This window comes from Pleurodeles waltl, chromosome 5 (genome assembly GCF_031143425.1).
Source record: "Pleurodeles waltl isolate 20211129_DDA chromosome 5, aPleWal1.hap1.20221129, whole genome shotgun sequence".
Classification (NCBI taxonomy): Eukaryota; Metazoa; Chordata; class Amphibia; order Caudata; family Salamandridae; genus Pleurodeles; species Pleurodeles waltl.
In genome coordinates, this window is record NC_090444.1 from 72350692 (window position 1) to 72372010 (window position 21319).

At 43.0% G+C, this 21319-nt stretch overlaps 1 protein-coding gene across 1 annotated transcript in view; it reads right to left on the minus strand.

Moving 5' to 3' along the window:
* Positions 1-21319, minus strand: part of LOC138295359 (exostosin-1-like) — an 854232-nt gene that overhangs the window by 96065 nt on the left and 736848 nt on the right. The window contains exon 2 of the mRNA XM_069233599.1: positions 12237-12330. Coding sequence (XP_069089700.1) covers positions 12237-12330 — 94 coding nt within the window. The remainder of the gene's footprint in view (positions 1-12236; positions 12331-21319) is intronic.

A 21319-nucleotide genomic window follows, 5' to 3' on the forward strand; every position in this document is an offset into this window, starting at 1 on the left:
AGTCTAATCAGCAGTCCCTCGAATGGGACCAATGATTTAAACTTGGCTGACCTCTACTTGGTGCAGGTCTAGAATAGGGAAAGGCTGCATTGGCCAAGTCTGGAATCTCTTTGGCACTAGCTTCAAACCACTGCCTACACAAATCGCCTGCCTGATGCTTCTTTATATGGTCAATTAACACTCTCCTGTTCTTTTTCTTTACACCAGTCAGTAGTGACATAATTACTGTGTGGGTGCCCTCCACCCCAACAACTGGCACATGTAGTCAAATGTCACTTGGTCAGGAATCTGTTCCAGGACTCGTTCTCCCAGTTTTGGAAGTCATCTGTCAACAGCAGCTTATGTTCAGTGATATCAGAGTCTGACAAATTCCTACTGTTTGTGAGTTTCTCTCTCACATCCTTGATGCTCTGCAGCAGATGATCACATGAGATGTTATTAGATGAATCAATGAGTGACTCTGCCCTTCCAGCGAGCTCTATGCTGGGCATGCATATGTATACCCCAAAAAGCATTTCGTATGGTGTGCAGCCTTTCAGTAAACCTCTAATCAAATTACTGAGTGCTCGCTGAGCATGATATAGATTATGGCACTGTGAAAATCCTGTATCCAGTAACCTAGCAGTCAAGGCTTGCTTAAGCATGCCACTGACTCTCTGGACAATTCTGTTTGATTGTGGATGGCAGAGGTGTGAGAAAAACAGATGTAATCTCAGAGTAGAGACAGCATCAGCAAAAGCCTTTGCCTCAAAGGCCGGTCTGTTGTATGAATGAAAGGTATGAACTACTTACATTGCTACTACATACTGTTTTATGACTGATTAAGCAGTGGCAGAATTTTGGCCAAAACCAGAGCACAAATTGACTGAAACCAATGTATATTTCTATTGATTGACACCTCACAATGAACCAGAGTGCCTGAGGTACATGACAGCAAGTGTGGATAGAATATCGCAGAAGGAGTAAGCAGTGGTCTTGCAGAAGTAGATGGTTTCATTTATTGTTAAATTCATTTATTGATAAATGGTATATTGAGCTACATATTTTTTATCAAATTTTGGTAAATATGTCTGCCAATATCTTTGCTGAGGCACTGATAATTGTAGCATTAATGACAGCACAAGCCTTTCATGAGATGCTTCATTAGGAAGGTGTCTATTCCCTATTTTTGGTATAAAAAACATAGGAACATTATCTTTGGTGACGCTATAAGAATATTTAGGAGATAACCCTTTGGGGCTTTTCCCTTTTCATTGTTGTCTGTATTGCCACCATAGTACCTGCACCAATTTTCATTTGAGATCGTGTCACAACAGCAACCTTACAGGTTTGCATTACTGTCTTTGCAGCCAAATCAGACGCACAGTTCCCTTTAGTGTGAATGGGCCATCATTGTATGCTATACGCCTACCAAAAAAAGCTATTTGGATAGGGCAGACACTTTTCCCCAAAGCTATTTAGCTTTTGTCCTCAATCAGGACGTTATCATAGACATCTGATAAATGTGACCAAAGTACAGCTTTTGTGGTGTGCAATATAACACCTTCTATCTGCATTCAACATTATAATCTCTACCAGGAGAGCTTACATGCCCATCTGATTGTGTTATCTGAATGTATTCTTGTTTTTTTTAACTAATTTTATTTTCGTTTCATAAATGTTACACAAATATGTCAAGTACAGTCGGATCTATGTAACAAGTACAGTAGCAGTAATCCCATCCTAAATACCATATATATATTGTGACACAATATATGCAGCAGGAGTCATTGGTCCTTATTATTATGAACATATGAACAGTTAGAAATGGTAGGTCATAGCAGTTACATTGTCATATATAGAGAAATAATTAATATTTTGGCAATTCTGCCATCTCCCCCATTTGTGGTCATTTTCCACATGTTCGGGGCATCACACACTGGGGTGATAATGTGAATTATGTTAAAATATTTTACTATCTAGTATATAGCTCACCTAGATGGGGGAGGGAAGAGGGCGAGAGAGAGAGTAAAGTGGGGAGGAGCTAGGGGCCCCGGACTGACTACGTGACATGGCGTGTAACTAGAGTTGAGTGTGAATGTGAGCTAATCAGGGAGACCCTCTATAAATGTTTGCAAATCATGAAGCAGTGCCTACTAATCTGCGGCTGTGGGAACACTGCCCAGCCCGTAAGCCTCCTCGCACCTGGGTGCGGGAGCCGCAGCCTTACCCCATTTGAGTGTTGCTGCGCACCAGTGGTTCAATCCCAGTAGTGAACAGGTCTTCCCGTGCACGGCGATGATTCCGTGAGCCACTAGCACTGCTAGGTCAATAAAATGATTCATGGCTTTTGCAGTTTTCATGCGCCTAAACAGACCCAGCCGTGAACCCTCCATAGTACACACATTGTTTAAGCCCATGTTAGACCTGACTTCCTTAGGGTGGTTTTACCCCAGACTTTTTGCCTTTCTGCTCCTATTTTTCTGACCATCGGTTTGTTGGCCTTAGGTCTCTGAGCACTTTACCAGTGCTGACCAGTGCTAAAGTGCATGTGTTTCTCTCCTAAACATGGTAACATTGGTGTATCCACAACTGGCATTTTTAATTTACCTGTAAGTCTCTTGTAAAGTGGTATACAATATACCAGAGGCCTGTATATTAAATGCTACTAATGGGACTGCAGGATTGCTTGTGCAGCCACTTAAGTAGCCCTGTAAAAATGACTCAGGCCTTCCACTGCAGTGCCTGTGTGTGCAGCTTCACTGTCACTTCGATTTGGCATTTAAAACCTCTTGCAAGCCTTAAACTCCCCTTTTATTACATATACATCACCCATAAGGTAGGCCCTAGGTAGCCAAAGGGCAGGGTTCTATGTAAGTAAAAGGCAGGACATGTACTTTTAAATTTGACATGTTCTGGTAGTTAAAACTTCCAAACCCGTGTTTACCTACTGCAAGGCCTACTCCTCGCATAGGCCAGCATTGGGAATTCCTTAATATATGTTAAGTTGTAATTCCTGATCAAAAAGGAGTAGCTACATAATGTTTCATATCTTTCGGAATGGTAATGATAAATCTTCTTTACTGGTGAAGTCAGACTTAACGTTATTTGTTTAGAAATGCCACTTTTCGAAAGTGGATATTTCTCTGCTCTTACTGCTCTGTGCGCCTTTCAGACCTGACCCCACAAAAATGACTGATTAAACCCTACCTCAGATAGCCTGGCAAACAAGGCGGTGTTGAAAGGGGACCTTGTGCACTTCAAAGAGTTCCTCTGAAGTCAACCCCTACATCAAAGGCATGTTTGGGTATAAGTACTCGATCTCTGACCCCCTTAAATCAGATCACTACTGGACCTGGGAAGAATTATGCTGGAGTGAAGACTGCTATGCTGTAAGGGTTGCCACTCTGCCTGATCTGACTGTTTGTTCAAGGAACCGCTTCTTTGCTTTGCTGAGCTGCCCTGCTGCTTGCTGATTACTGTCCTGCTGAGGACAAGGACTGAACCCATCTCACTTGACCCCAGAGTGACTCCATGGGCTTGCTGGCTTGTCCCCTGTTCTTCTGCGGTCTCAGGGACATCAAAGACTGCTTGCAAGTCTCCTGGTGCTGCCGGAGGCTGCCATCTGTGAGTCCTACTCTAGAGACTTTGGCCGCAGAAGTGAGCTCCGTACCCAAAGTCCGCAAAAACCAACGCAACATCACCATTGTGCTGGTTTGAACCGACGCATCGCCCCTTCTATGCCGACAAAAAGGATGTTCAACGAAAGCAGATTCACAGCATGCGCAGCCTGATGAGGACGGTCTGTGCCACTAGACTACGATGAATTGTATTCTTCTCTACGGCACCCAACAACGATGTAGTGACCCAGCGGAGTGAAAAATACTGACGCATTATGCCCTCAGCATTGCTGCTTTGCTCCATACAAGGTACTTTCTCAGCTGACCTAACCTCCATCACGGTCAGCCTGAACTTTGGATTTGCACTGGTCCCTCGCAACTTCAAGTAACCTTTTGACCGCTTGTGACTTCTAAGCACTATTTTTAGTTTATTCTTTTAAAAATTCATATCTCAACTTCTACTGATTGGATTTTTGTTGTTCTGGTCTGGTTTTAGTCTGTATTTTTGTAAACCTGTGTGGAGTCTTTTTGTGGCGTTGTCATTGTGTTACTGTGTGTGTCTTTGTGTGTGTGTGTGTATTGCACAAGTCCTTTACACATTGCCTCTTTAGATAGGCCTCACTGCTCTGTGGCAAGCTACCAGAGGGTGAGCACAGGTTATCTCTAAGTGTGTATTTAGTTTACCCTGGCTAGAGTGGTGGTTCTTACCTGGCCTAGGTTCATGCCACAGCTAACCAGGAATCCCATTTCTAACATACCTTCACCTTTGTTGTCACATTTCCACTTTCTTCCCACAGGGCTGCTAGCCCTTCAAAACACATGTTCCATGGCAGACCCGGCCCCTGGCACCGGGGACAGTCAGATGCAGACCTAGACATTCTGTGGAGACTTGCCGGGCTGAGGCAAGCCCTATGTAGGATGTTATGTTGTATGTACTGAAAACAGCATTGCGTGACAGTTTTCTTGGGTATATGAGCACTATCTCCCATTCCTTTTATGTTAGTTCCCTGCTTCTGTCTCTTTCTCAGCACCTGTGGGTCGGTGATAAAGGGTTGTGTGTGGCATACCCCAGAGCCCGCTGAATATATTCTTTATTTGGAGTCATGCACAGATATTCTTTGAGATCTGGTGCTCTAGCTGAATGTGTTAGTCTGGTAAACTATGATTACTTCTTCTTCACTGTTGAGATGTGCTACTGCCCAGGTCCCACTCTTCAGAAGCACTCAGATGTTCAGATGCATGCTTCTTTGTGGCAAACAGCTACTTCCTTCTTCCTCTAATGAGCATTTGACTCTGAATCTTTCTCTACCTTCTTTATGCTAGGTTCAGTGTTGCGTTATTGTCCTTTCTCACTCCTCTGACGTGCATACTCATCTTTCCTGTGATGCTGACTTTGCTGTTCCTTTTGTTTTTTTCTGAACATCTTCTGTCCCCAGAGTCCCGCGATGAATGGGTCCAGCGACTATCACTAAACTGATAATGATTCGGCCTTCTAATGTTTTCACAGTCCTTCTGAATATTACCATCCCTTCTGGACTCCTGCTAGGGAGAACATCCAGTCCTGGTTTTCTATCAAGCTTTCTGCTTTTTCTTGGTTTCCAGAGCTTTCTCCTTTACTCTCCCGTCTACATCAGTCTTAGACTTGAGTTGCAGCTTTACTGGATGAGTGTCCCAAAGTATGTTTGCTATATGGTTCCCACTAAAAAGGTAGGACTACATATTCGGACAGCAAAACTTCAGGATAAGAGGAATGAGTATGTCTACACCATCAGGAGCTGTCAACCATATTCCTAGCCTAGCCTATATCTACAGATATATCTATGTAGATAGATATATATATATATATATAGATAGATCTATATATATATATCAATCAATCAATCAAAGAGATTTATAAAGCGCGCTACTCACCCGTGAGGGTCTCAAGGCGCTGTGGGGACGGGGGGAGGGAAAGGGGCTGGGAGGTTCACTGTTTGAAAAGCCAGGTTTTGAGGCCCTTCCTGAAAAGAAGTAGGTTTTGGGTCTTGCGAAGGTGGGTTGGGAAGGCGTTCCAGGTTTTGGGTGCAAGGTAGGAGAAGGATCTGCCCCCGGTGATGGTGTGTTTGATACGGGGGACAGAGGCGAGAGAGAGGTCAGCTGAGCGGAGGTTTCGTGTGGGGGTGTGGAAGGTGACTCTCGTTGAGGTAGGCAGGGCCTGTGTTGTGGAGTGATTTGTGTGCGAGGATGAGGATCTTGAAGGTGATCCTTTTGTCAATGGGGAGCAAGTGGAGGGATTTGAGGTGTGGAGAGATGTGTTCGTGTCGGGGGAGGTTGAGGATGAGTCGTGCTGCTGAGTTCTCGATGCCTGTAGTTTGCGCTTGAGTTTTAGAGTGGTGCCGGCGTAGAGGGCGTTTCCGTAATCAAGTCTGCTGCTGATGAGTGCATGAGTGACAGTTTTTCTGGTCTCTGTGGGGATCCATTTGAATGTTTTTTTCAGTATACGGAGTGTGTTGAAGCATGAGGAGGTGAGAGCGTTGATTTGTTGGGTCATCGAGAGGGAGGAGTCTAGGATGATGCCGAGGTTGTGTGTGTGGTTGGTGGGGGTGGGTGCAGGGCCTAGCGTGGTGGGCCACCATGAGGGGTCCCAGGTGTTTTTGTGTGGGCCAAAGAGGATTATTTCGGTTTTGCTTGAGTTGAGTTTCAGGTGGTTGGCTGTCATATATATATCACTTTTGTCAATATGTGTGTGGTTTCCCTGGAGGGAAAAGGGTCAGACTTGTCTAGTGGCAGTTTTAGTGCCATAAAGAAGCGCAGAAGGTTTATATGCCTACTGCAAAGAGCAAATCTGTATTTTATGTAAATAGCTGAGTACATTAATAAAGTCAGCCATTACCTGTGCTATAATACCAATGAAATGTATGAGCGGGGTGGAGGGCGGCTATGGAGAGATGAAGGGCACTTTTGCTGGGTGGTAATGAGGGAATCCGAGGAGGGAGTGGGAGCACCAATAATGATTGTTGGACTGGGCGCAGGAGGTGCTAAAGACTGTGACGAATGGTATGTGACAAGGTGTTTTTTGAGTGTCTTGAAAGAACGTGCTGATTGAGGGAAGAAGCGCAGGTAAGGTGGCCTCTACTGTTGCACGTATCTCACACACACCATCGATTTTGTGACTGTCTACGTAGGCTAGTGTTTTAGACCAACAGTTTAGCCAATAGCAGAGATGGCATCTTGATGGATGACTGCTGCCTGCACTCGGGTTATAGAGGACTGCCCTGACATAGGATCAGAGACTGAGACATCAGATACTGAGACAGCATCTGAGGGATAGGACAATGGCGCAGACTCTGGGAGTGATTTTTCAGTCAGAGGAGTCCCATTCGATAACTCCTCTTCCAGTACATTATGAGGGAGGTGATGAGGACAGTCCTGCTGTCCCTTCGCAAGCTGTTTGTGCAACTGGGTAATAGTGGGTTAGCCCAACCCAGAGAGCAGGTGAATGCAGCGGCAAGCAGAGAGAGAGTGCTCTCTTGGGAGCTCCCCAATTTAGTTCAGCCCAAATTCCACCACCCAAATCGTATTGTGGAGACATCAAAATTATCTATGGCAAAACAAACTGGTTTTGTAAGGCAGGCACCTGTGTTTTTGGTCCTGGGTTCGGCGGCCATATAGAGAAACACACTAAACCCAAACATTTCTGGAAACTAGACATTCGGGGGAGTCCACAGAGGTGTGACTTGTGTGGATTCCCCAAAGTTTTCTTACCCAGAATACCCTGCAAAGCTGAAATGTTGAATACAAACTCTATTTTTCTCGCATTTCTGTCACACAAACTACAGGAATATGCTGGGATCCACAAAATTCCTACCACTCAGTGACTCCTCACCTGTCCTGATAAAAACACTACCCCACTTGAGTGCCTACACCTAGTGCCTGCGTCAGGAATGGATCACCCCAGGGTCAACAGCTGCCTCATGTAAGGACCAACATTGACCGTTGTGTGATCTATTCCTGTCGCGGGCACCAGGCCTACCCACACAAGTGAGGTATCATTTTTATCGGGAGACTTGGGGGAACGCTGGGTGGAAGGAAATTTGTGGCTCCTCTCAGATTCCAGAACTTTCTGTCACCGAAATGTGAGGAAAACGTGTTATTTTAGCCACATTTTGAGGTTTGCAAAGGATTCTGGGTAACAGAACCTGGTCAGAGCCCCACAAGTCACCTCATCTTGGATTCCCCTGGGTTTCTAGTTTTCAAACATGCGCTGGTTTGCTAGGTTTCCCCAGGTGCCGGCTGAGCTAGAGGCCAAAATCCACAGGTATGCAATGTTTTCTATGAAAAAATCTGATGTGTCCACGTTGTGTTTTGGGGCATTTCCTGTCGCGGGCGCCAGGCCTACCCAACCAAGTGAGGTATCATTTTTATCGGGAGACTTGGGGGAACTCTGGGTGGAAGGAAATTTGTGGCTCCTCTCAGATTCCAGAACTTTCTGTCAGCGAAATGTGAGGCAAACGTGTTTTTTTAGCCACTTTTTGAGGTTTGCAAAGGATTCTGGGTAACAGAACCTGGTCAGAGCCCCACAAGTCACCCCATCTTGGATTCCCCTAGGTCTCTAGTTTTCAAAAATGCACAGGTTTGGTAGGTTTCCCTAGGTGCCGGCTGAGCTAGAGGCCAAAATCTACAGGCAGGCACTTTGCAAAAAACAGCTGTGTTTTCTGTCAAAAAATGGGATGTGTCCATGTTGTGTTTTGGGGCATTTCCTGTCGCGGGCGCTAGGCCTACCCACACAAGTGAGGTATCATTTTCATCGGGAGACTTGTGGTAACTCTGAGTGGAAGGAAATTTGTGGCTCCTCCGGGATTTCAGAACTTTCTGTCACTGAAATGTGAGGAAAACGTGTTTTTTTAGCCACGTTTTGAGGTTTGCAAAGGATTATGGGTAACAGAACCTGGTAAGAGCCCCACAAGTCACCCCATCTTGGATTTCCCTAGGTCTCTAGTTTTCATAAATGCAAAGGTTTGGTAGGTTTCCCTATGTGCCGGCTGAGCTAGAGGCCAAAATCTACAGGTAGGCACTTTGCAAAAAACAGCTCTGTATTCTGCCAAAAAATGTGATGTGTCCACATTGTGTTTTGGGGCATTTCCTGTCGCGGGCGCTAGGCCTACCCACATAAGTGAGGTATCATTTTTATCGGGAGACTTAGGGGAACGCTGGGTGGAAGGAAATTTGTGCCTCCTCTCAGATTTCAGAACTTTCTGTCACTGAAATGTGAGGAAAACATGTTTTTTTAGCCACGTTTTGAGGTTTGCAAAGGATTCTGGGTAACAGAACCTGGTCAGAGCCCCACAAGTCATCCCATCTTGGATTCCCCTAGGTCTCTAGTTTTAAAAAATGCACAGGTTTGGTAGGTTTCCCTATGTGCCGGCTGAGCTAGAGGCCAAAATCTACAGGTAGGCACTTTGCAAAAAACAGCTCTGTATTCTGTCAAAAAATGTGATGTGTCCACGTTGTGTTTTGGGGCATTTCCTGTTGCGGGCGCTAGGCCTACCCACACAAGTGAGGTATCATTTTTATCGGGAGACTTGGGGGAACGCTGGGTGGAAGTACATTTGTGGCTCCTTTCAGATTCCCGAACTTGCTGTCACCGAAATGAGAGGCAAACGTGTTTTTTTTAGCCACGTTTTGAGGTTTGTAAAGAATTCTGGGTAACAGAACCTGGTCAGAACCCCACAAGTCACCCCATCTTGGATTCCCCTAGGTCTCTTGTTTTTAAAAATGCATAGGGTTGGTAGGTTTCCCTAGGTGCCGGCTGAGCTAGAGGCCAAAATCCACAGCTAGGCACTTTGCAAAAAACAGCTCTGTTTTCTGTCAAAAAAATGGGATGTGTCCACGTTGTGTTTTGGGGCATTTCCTGTTGCGGGCGCTAGGCCTACCCACACAAGTGAGGTATCATTTTTATCTGGAGACTTGGGGGAACATAGAATAGCAAAACAAGTGTTATTGCCCCTTATCTTTCTCTACATTTTTTCCTTCCAAACATAAGAGAGTGTGTAAAAAAGACGTCTATTTGAGAAATGCCCTGCAATTCACATGCTGGTATGGGCACCTCGGAATTCAGAGATGTGCAAATAACCACTGCTCCTCAAAACCTTATCTTGAGCCCATTTTGGAAATGCAAAGGTTTTCTTGATACCTATTTTTCACTCTTCATATTTCAGCAAATGAATTGCTGTATACCCAGTTTAGAATGAAAACCAACTGCAGGGTGCAGCTCATTTATTGGCTCTGGGTACCTAGGGTTCTTGATGAACCTACAAGCCCTTTATATCTCCGCAACCAGAAGAGTCCAGCAGACAAAACGGTATATTGCTTTCAGAAATCTGACATCGCAGGAAAAAGTTACAGAGTAAAACAGAAAGAAAAAATGGCTGTTGTTTTCAGCTCAATTTCAATATTTGTTTATTTCAGCTGTTATTTTCTGTAGGAAAACCTTGTAGGATCTACACAAATGACCCCTTGCTGAATTCAGAATTGTGTCTAATTTTCAGAAATGTTTAGCTTTCCGGGATCCAGCATTGGTTTCACACCCATTCCTGTCACTAACTGGAAGGAGGCTGAAAGCACCAAAAATAGTAAAACTGGGGTATGTCCCAGTAAAATGCCAAATTTGTGTTGAAAAATGTGGTTTTCTGATTCAAGTCTGCCCGTTCCTAAAAGGTGGGAAGATAGTGATTTCAGCACCAGAAACCCTTTGTTGATGGCATTTTCAGGGAAAAAACCACAAGCCTTCTTCGGCAGCCCTTTTTTCCCATTTATTTGGAAAAAACGAAATTTTCACTGTATTTTGGATATTTTCTTGGTCTCCTCCAGGGGAAACCACAAGCTCTGGGTACCATTAGAATCCCTAGGATGTTGGAAAAAAAGGACACAAATTTGGCGTGGGTAGCTTATGTGGACAAAAAGTTATGAAGGCCTAAGCGCGAACTACCCCAAACAGCCAAAAAAGGGCTCAGCACGGGGGGGGGGGGAAAGGCCCAGCAGCTAAGAGGTTAAGAAATTATTTAAAAACATCATTTTTTATTGAGAAAACTTTTTAATGTGTCCAGGACAAACATTGTTACAATGAAAGTAAATATATTACACATAAAACAGAAAGATTGTTGAGCTGAACTGAACTTAAATGACTTGCATGATTTATGGTTTACCAAATAGGTAAGTTTAAATCTACAAAATTAACTAAGTGAAAGAGCTTCTGAGCAGCCATATGACTTCATAACCATTACAAATGTAAAAGTGAAATGATGCTATCAATGAATGTCTTCAATCCTTGAAGAGGAGTTCAAGGAGACCAACATGCCATGGCAGAAGGTAGAAAGTACTATATTGAGGATGGCAATAAAAATGTTATGAAGAATTTATGGACCAATAAAACTGACTTGTTACCTAAGATTGCAGCAAGAAGCAGTGCTTGGATTACTAACAGTTATGTAATGAGACCATGAACCTTGCTATGTTGTGTGAGTACATGCCAAGTTAGACTTTGGGTGAAACATTTTTCTCCATGTCAGGTACCCCTCTTTTCTTTTAAATAACATTTGTATTACTATAACAATACTTACCAACGGGCATAAGTATAAGAATAAATAACATATACATGAATATGGCATCTGTGAAATCATGGGATATATCACTCAAGAAAGTATGAGTTGTTGGTAATACTGTTTCAAGTGACACAAACTGTTGTAATTCACTACCAATAAGTTAGTTAGACAGACACACTCTTAACATTTGTCATGGAATGTGGCTGGGATTTGCACGCCCCTGTTTCTGCAAGCAACTCCAGTCTACCTGAATTGTGCATCACTTGATTAATCATGTTCTTGAATTTCCTACCATATCCCCTCATAACTTTTCAAATGTCTGTCTGCAGTTTCTTGCCCTTTAGACCACCTCTTTGGCCTGCATAAACCAGTTCATGTTTTTGACCCATTGTCACACATTCTGTATTTCTTCACTCCCCCAAAGTGTAACCACATGCCTTTTGGCCACTTTGAGGGCAATATTACAGAGTAGTAGGGTATACCTCAGTTTTCTTTGATCTCCTCAAATCCACAAGAACACTTCTGATTTGGTTACTTCCCACTCTGAGCCAATGTCTCTTGCTACATTTGGTGTGTCCCGGGCCAAAAATGCTGTGGCTGCTGGCATTCCAACAACAAATGTATGAGTGTGCCTTTTTCGTCTACACCCTCTTTGGCATCAGTCTGCTTCTATCTTATCCATCTTGCGAGTATAATAGGCTCTGTACAATATTTTAAGCTGTATCCACTGAAAACCAGATCTAATTGCAACTTGCCTTGGTTATTCATATCAGGTACCCTTGGGCAACAGGTAGCTTCAAATAGCATCATAGTACAAATAGTGATTTCTTTTCACTTACTACTATCTTTAGAGAAGCATGAGTTATGGCTCTCGGTCTCTATGATTGCATTTATTTCAGCTACCTTACTTGGTTAGAACACATTTGGAGTCATGTATCTAAGGGCGTAATGTACAAGTACCTGTGGAAAGGAAACCAGAGGTTTAAGGCAAGTACAGGGTCTTGGATCTAGGATGGAAAGGGGTGATCTACTTGGGACAAGCAGAGATCACACTCACCTGCAGCGCTTCCAGAAATCGGAAGGATCCCAGCCTCCTGCCTCGTGGAACCAAGCAGAAACTTGAATTGTGCAATAGTTCCTGGTAATCATACCTGTGTGGAAAGGAGGAAAGAACTACATGAGGCACAAGTGAAAGTGCACGTCTGGTTCACACATAGGTACAAAATATCAGGAAGCACCTTCTGAGCGCTCTTGAGTTTAGCATTTATTCTGGGTAAGAGAGAGGTAATGTGATGCATCCGTGGTCAAGGAACTTCAGCGGGTGCAGTAGCCGGCACTACCCTGCTGACTCCACAGTCAAAGACTTTGGGACCAATTTAGAGTTTGGCAGTCGGAGCTAAATCTGTTGGGATGACGGAGGACAACACCTCACCCATCTCGAAGGACCTTCGCCTGACAAATTTTGAGTTGTCCGCCAGCCTTGCGTGAACTCTCATGGTGGTTCCTGTCAATGTAGGAAAAGTCTGACAGATGACACTGTCAACCATCATGGCCTCCCGTGACATTTTTCTAAAGTTTTGGGGTTTTCTCCTAAAGTGGGAGTTTGTTTTGTAAAATAAAAAAATAAGTTTTCACCCAGGATGTAGGGGGTCATTTTAGTTTATTTTCTTGTTTCTTGCCTGCAGGTTTTTCCTGGTGGCGACAGAGAGGGAAAGAAGCCTTTACACCATTCACTATAAATGAGGTGGATGGTGTGAAGCCCTTTCATCGATGATCCCTGCTCCATCGGGCCACCATGAGAAGTATTCCACCAAATGAGGCCAACGGAGGCTCCATCAACGACTACTTTCCGCCCGCCCGACTCCAATGTTGGCGGCGGGCTGTCAGTTCGGCTGAAAGGGTACTCTGTTGCATCTACGATGAGGTACCCTGTCCGCCAAACTCTATCTGAGACTTTTGTATTTGCATGGTCCAATTGCACCTTTCAAATTTCAGTGCATCAGAGCGCAGGAACAACTGTGCTCAGAGATGGTGCTCAGTTTAGAGACTCACTTAGTACAACCAATTTAGTACTTCTAGGTAGCAACAAATTGAAATATTCAAAAACATTAGGATACAACCTGTTCACATATTTGTAAATTAATTTCTATTTTCTGGGTTGAAATACACTTGAACAAGGTATTTTTTCTTTCACACTCCATTAATACTGTGAGACGTGTTTCGTCTGGTTTCGAACTTTCTCAAGGCTTCACGCTTTGTGTCTTCATGACTTCCAAACCTTACTGCTGTGTACTGCGCGGTGCACTTTTTGGACACTTTCTTCCTGCAAGGGGGCTACCTTGTTGATTGCCAGGACACCTAAGGACCCCATGCCCTGGTGTTACTGCTTGCCGAGGAGGGGGGCCATTGCCACTTGCCGAACAGATCGCAAAGCTCACAGACGCAAGACAGTACAAAGTAACGTAGAGTGCGCTAAGGACAGAGTGGAAGGTGAGGTGTGGGAGCTGGTTTTTTGTTCCAGACAGAACGTTTTTGCATTATTTAGTGGCTGAAATCTGCCAAGTGCGACCAAAACAAAGATGATAGGATCGCAGATGAAGAAAGAGAGCACTGAGGTACATAAATTATCCTTACTTAATTATTTTAATCTTCTTGACAATCAATGCCCTGTTAACACCAGGAACCGCCCACTGACACTGTGTCTGGTTTATCCAATCAGGAAGAAGATGCAGGTTGCCAGTTACATGGTTGATTGCCAACAGATACCCATCAAGGGAATTGCTCTCATGCGCCAGATAACTTCAATTTGTATATTCGACAAGATGCTTTGATGCATTCTGAGTCCACCAGCATGTCTGCTTTTGCTTATTTAAATTCAAGCAGCTTGCAAACCTTTTCTTCACATAATACAACTATTTTGTGTCCACATGAGTGTTGTTATGACTTCAGCTTCAGAGCAATGGCTTCATGGTCTAAAATATTGAACTATACGTCCGCCCATCTATATGCAAAACTATCCATCTATCTTCAAACCTATCCATCAAACATATCTATCCTTTCACTCATCCATCCATCCTTCCCCTCAACCCACCCTTTCAACCTATGCGTCCAGCCTCTCACTCACTGATCCATCTTTCCTCTCGTCGTCCATGCAACCTTTCACACACCCATCCATCCATTCAGTCATCCACCAGTCCACCCTTTCAACCTATCCATCAGGCCTTTCTCTCACTGATCCATCCATCCTCTCATCATCCATCCACCCATCCAATCATTCTTCCGTCCTCCCTTTCGCTCATCCATCTTTAAATACATCCTTTCACTCATTCATCCATGCATCTATCCATCCACCCCTTCATTCACACTCACCCATCCACCATTTCACTCAGACATCCATCCATCATCCATCTAATCACTCACCTTTTAACCCTTTCCAGTTAATTATGAGCCTTTGCCGAGATGCAGACAGAAGAGGCCCATCAAAACCCCACCCACTGTAGCTGCTAAACAGGGGGTGTTAAGTAATAAGTCCACAATAAAAACTTCCACCGATTTATTGGGAACAGCAAGAACACGACTGGACAATCCGGCATCTCAATCCAGTCTACCCCAGAGTTCCAAACAGAATCTACATAATCAACTGGCAGCGCATGTCCCAGTTAAAAGATAATACATAGAAATAAAAGGCACAGTACTAGAATGCAACACATCTCCCTTCATAAGAGAAGAAAAAAAATGAAAATGAAATAAAGTAGAGACCAAACAACGTAAAACAAAAAAAAAACAAATGGAAAACTACAAACAATAATATATATATATATATATATATATATAGCACTTGGAAATACAAAACCAAAATATAACAGACAATTTGGAATATACACTTAAAGTAACTTTTTCTTTAAACCACTCTCCTAACATTCCACACTCTTCCATCTTGAGTGACTACACTATTACGATTCACTTTGACCACCTGTATAGGTTTACCAAACTTAGGCCCCCATTATGACCCTGGTGGTCTTCTGACCGTCAGGGTTAATGTGGCGGTATTCCCGCCAACAGGAGGGCGGTACATACTGCCACATTATGAGATTGGTGGGTTGGCTACAGCCAACCCGCCACGTCTCCACTCATACCGCAATGGAGGTATGAGCCATGGGGCCGGAGATATCTATCTCCAGCCCGGCGGCCAACATAGTTCCGCCCATGGCATTATGAGTCAGCCTACCACCATGGTTTTCGTGGTGTTAGCAACGCCCTGAAAACCATGGCGGTAGGCCCTACTAGTGATAGGGAATTCCTTCCCTGTCACCGGTAAGCGGCTCCCCCAACCCCCGGCTCCCTCACCCACCCCCCCATACACACACTAACCCCCAACCCCCCAAAACACAAACTAACCCCCCAACCCTCTCCAATCCACTCACTCACCCCCTCCGATACATTCACCCCCCACACCCTCTGATACATGCACACCCCCATCCTCATACACGCACACACCCCCAAACACGCACACACCCGAAGACACCCACACAGACACCCACACACACCATGCATACACCCATTCACTTACACTGGCATACACACATTCATACACACACTGGCATACATGCATTCATACACACACTGGCATACATGCATTCATACACACATACTTCCAGACATACTCACACACATTTTTACACACAATCACACTGACATGCAGACACGCACTCACTTCACCATTCTTACACACATTCACTCACACGCATACAACCACACATACACCACAACACTCAAAGACACATTCACACTCACACATTCATGCACACAGACAAACACACACAACACCCGCCACCCTCTCACCCCCCTCCCCTGTCGGACGCCCGACTTACTTTGTCCGGCGAGGAGGTCGTCCAGCAGGGAACAGGAAGGGGCACTGCTACCGCCACCAGCACCTCACCAGCAGAACACTGCCAAGCCGTATTTCTGGTCATAATATGGCTGGCCGCGTTCTACTGGAGCCCACAATATGTCCTGCTTCAAAATACAGTTGAATCTCTCTACTTGACCTTCATTTTGAGGTTCATATAAAGCAGTAGTAGCATGGCGGATGTTGGAACATTTAGGAAAACATTTCATTTCCACTGACTTTAACTGTACTCCATGGTCCGTAACTAGGACCTCCGGATATCCTTATCTGGCAAAAAGTTATTTTAAAAACTCAATTACATATGTAGTGTTGATTTTAGGTACAAGCTTTACTTCATGCCACTTGGAATGATAATCTATCAAACCAATGGCAAATCTACAATCCTGTGGTAAAAAATGGAAAGGTCCAGAAATATCCAAACCTACCTTTTGACAAGGAAATTTTCAGCCACTTGACAGGAATTAAAGGTGCAGGTGTCACTTTCAACATCTTCTCACTATTAGTGCAGGTTTCACACTCTCTAACTACCCTGTCAACAACCCTATCCGGACCAGGCCACCAAAATACTGTTCTTATTCATCTTTTCATGGACGAGATACCTAAATGCCCTGCATGCACCACAGATAAGATGTGATCTCTCAGACCAACAGGAGGTATACTCTTCCCATCTTTAAACAACATCCCCCCTTCAATCTCGAAACTTTCCTAAATCTTCCAGCATGGAGACAATTCAACAGAAATTTCCCTACGTGGCGGCCAACCTTCTTTGAGAAGCTGTATGACTGCGCCTAATAGTATATCCTTTTCCATGGCATCTACCCAAATTTCCTCTGTGATGAACTCGAATTTACCAAGAACCAATTCTGTGACATTCACCATTATCTTAGTTTCCTGTAGACAAATAGCCTCCTCAATCTTACCACACAGTAACCTTGACAGAAGGTCTGCAGTGACATTTTTTTTCCCTGGAACATACTCCACAACAAAACTATATTCCTGTAACCTTGACATTAACCGCGCAATACGAGCAGTGGCATTTCTACCTCAACCCGGTGAGAAAAGTCCCACAAAAGGACCTTATTTTAAAATGAGATCACAAAATGTAATTGCGAAAATACTCTACTGCCCACACACATGCCAGTAACTCTTTTCTATAACTGCACAACGTCTTTCAGTGACATTTAGGGTAGGGGAAGCAAAAGCAAAAAGCAACATTCCATTCCTCTTTACCACTACATTGCAATAGAACACTTCCAAGGCCATACGGACGCACATCTACAGTAATGATGCATGTCTTGTTCACATGAAAAGGCTTCAATGTAGGTGCTTCCCTCATTTCTTTCTTAATCTTCTCAAATGCACTCTGTTGTTATTCTGTCCAATTAAACTCTACGTTCTTCCTAGTAAGTTCTCTCAAAAGTTCCATCTTCGTGGCAAAATTCTTGATAAACTATAATATTCACAAATACCAGAAAACGATAACAGTTTTTCCCTGTTGTCTGGTGCCGGTGCCTCCATGATAGCATCAATTAGAGATTGTTTTGGAATTACACCTTCCTTGGATAGCGTATGACCTAAATACTCCACTATGGTTTGAAACAATTTACACTTAGAAGCCTTAAGGGCCAGAGCATTATTTTGTCAAACCTCACACACAATTTTCAAATGTTTCTGATGTTCGTAAACATCTCTTGAAAAGATCAAAATATCATCCTGAATGCATTTGACAAATGTTCAAAACTTTCAAACATATGAAACATAGCTCTTTGGAAAAAAGATGCCACGGAAGCTAGACCAAACAGCATCCTTCTAATTCTAAACAAACCCTGTTGAGTGATGAATGCTGTCAAATCCCTGGAGTTTTCGGTAAGTTAAATCTGATGACAGGTGGATCTTAAATCTAAGGTAGAAAACACACTTGCACCTTCTAACAAACTCACCAGTTCATTAATGTTTGGCAAAGGGTGTGAATTTACCATGATGTTAGCATTCAATGCCCTAAGATCAACACAAAGCCTCAAAGATTTGTCCGGTTTCCGTCCTAAGACAATGGGTGAAACCCATTCAGAAGATTCAATTTCTTCAAAAATGCCTCCCTTTAACATCTCATCCAAGCAAGTTCATCGCTGACATCAATAGGTACATTTCTAAGCTTCTGTTTGACAAGTACTGCACCTTGCTTAAGCTTAATGCAAAGAGCATACCCTTTAAGCTTTCCTAAACTGTCAGTGAAAACATCAGAAAACTTCGACGTAATACCCATAGCATCATTTTGTTTACTCACCACTAGAATAGGATCCTCATAATGAGGACCTTTTCCCTTCTGTTCTTCAGTCACTAAAACAGGGTCTTTGCTGCGAGGATCAAGAATAATACCTAATTTCCATTGATCCTTCCATCCCAAAACATTAACACTGCTACTTGCCACACATAGTTTAATGGACGCTTCCTTCCCTTTAAAACTCACTTCAACAGGTACAAAACCCATAAATATTCCACAGTGAGTATTGTCCATGGAGAACCTGAATCCACTGTGAGATTTAACGCTCTTCCCAAAAATTGAACGTCACACTTTGGAGGTCTATTAGCCCCCTCATTTCCTTCAACATATGTACCGATTGAAAGCACAATTCCTGTTTCCATCTGATCATTTTATACCCCACACACACATTTAACATAAGATCGCTCCCCCACTCTAGGAGATTTCTCCTTATTAGACATGAAATCTTTATTTTGTCTTTCCGAACACAAGCAAAATGTCCCATTTTTCCATACCTACTACATTCTTTACCTACAGCAGGGCAATCCGCAAAGGATGCTACATGATTATAACTTCCACATCTGAAGCAGCTTATCATTTTATTGCCCCGATTTTCAGCTCTGATATTTTTATGAGAAAAGCATTCTTGACTTCACAAACTTTGCTTTCTTGATACTCGTTCTTGGCTTTAGCATTAGCGTCTTGTATTGACTTCTCTGACTGTTCCAAAGATTTAGCTGTCATTATGGCATCTTATAAATTTGAATCACCCATAACCCATAGACGTTCTTGTATTTTTTTACTTCTTACACTCACCACAACCTGGTCTCTAATCATTTCAACACACATAACCCCAAAATTACAATTCACTGATAACGCCCTCAAAGCAGTTAAAAAAATCATCAAAGGACCCAGCTTCACCTTGTTCTCTAGTATAAAATTTAAATCTTTTCAAAGCTATACTAGTAGTAGGTTTGAATCTGCTTTCCATGAGTAATAAGGCCTCATCAAAAGTATTCATTTCTCCCCCATCTAGCACTTGTGGTAAGGTTCTAAATATACCTTGACCCGCAGACCCCAAACAATGAAGTAATATGTTTTTTTTCTCTCTGACCCCATAATTTCCCCATCAATTGCTTTCATATATGTGATGAATTCCTCCTTCCATCTAGTCCAAGGAATGGGAGGATCACCTTTACACTGTAAGAATTTGCAGGGAGGTTCAAAATGCATAATGCTTGGTAGTGTTGCTAAAACAAATAATACAATCACGATGTACACATTGTCAGAAATATTAAGTATGCAGTAAAGAATCTGCAAGCTATAACTGTGCAGATCGATGTTCCAAATATGCACAATAATACACAAAGCTGTTCCAAACCCCCTGTTTGGAACAGCTTTAAATTTATGATCCAATTTCAGGTCTTTCATGCCATCGTTGGCCAGGTCACTGAGACTGCACAGACAAACACGTCTAATTTCGAACAGTGCTTACATCTAATACTCAAGGATAGTGGTTTGTGTTTTCAATATTGTAACACAGCAGCACTAATATTAATGCAAATAATCTATGTGACACCCTCCCATTTCTCATATGTGAGGTCCTGTTATGACCTAAAAGAAACTTTTTTATGGATGTTGCATAATACATAAACACATATTTATCTGCAACATGGCTGTTGCAGACTATCACAGATCACCCACATTAAAAATAAATTGAAGGAAAACAGTATTTAAAACAACCTATTTAGGAATTATTAAAGGTCATCAGGGCAAGACTCTAGGGAACAGAGCTGGCTCTATCAGAGGGTACCCTGAAAGAATGGGGCCCTGGCCAGAGCCCACTTAGCCCATGCACTAAAACGTCTCACGCTGCAGTCAAAAGACACTTTCACGAGCATCAGTTGGCAGTAATGTGGAAAGTTCCTGAGCTTTCAGACACATTAGGGTTCTGGAAATTAGCTTGGGATCATCAACGATATAGTGGAAAGAACCTGACACCAATATTCGCATACTGTATGGCATTGCAGAAGATCTCTCTATGATGGTAATTCTGACATAATCCTTGACACATACAGTACATTTCCTTGTTTAATACACTGGACAGTGGGGAGCCTGCAAACTCTGATCTAGCATGTCAGAAGCTCCAGAGCCCATGGTCCGAAGACTGTTCGTTTGACTAATGGAATTAAATCCTATGTTGCTAGCGCAACAGTTTTTGGTAGTTTTTATGGAAGGGTGTAAATTAGGGCTCCCGGTTTTATCGTATTTCTTTTTTAAATTTTTCTGTCTGTATTTATCCATATTTATTTTTTGGCCATCTTATTAGTATCTATCCATATTTATTTTATATTTTAAAAATAAACGAAGCCATAAAATGGTACATTTGCTTAACGGATACACATGCACTCATACTTTGATGCCTGTCGTAAATTAGCAAATTAAGCAGCCAAATATAACAAAACACTACACCAACAAGTAAATATCAGCATTCTTCAAATATATGTTAACATATGCCTGTATTTAAGGAACTCTCATCCTATTTTTTAAACCCTCCATGATATGTATATGCTCAGCGGTTGGCCTGTAATTCATGAAAGACAGCATGGAAAGTCACTCACAGGAAGCACAATTTTCTGTATTTTTCCACTTTTGAAAATAAATACAGTTAGGAAACACATTGGACCCGATTCACAAAGGTAAACTTAGAACAAAAGTCTAAGTTTAGACCAAAGTTCTAAGGGCCAGATTTACAAGTCCCTAGCGTCACAGGAGCGTCACTTTTTGCGATGCTCCGGTCACGCTAACTACTTCTCCATATTTACAAAGAGGTGTAACACCACTTTTTGTGGCTTTACGCCTCCTTGTAAATATTGGTCCCTCTGACTCAGTTTTCTGCGTCAGAGGGGCGTGCAATGGGTGTTGCTGTGGGCATTTCACAACAGAACTCACTGCTTTCGACGCTGACCCA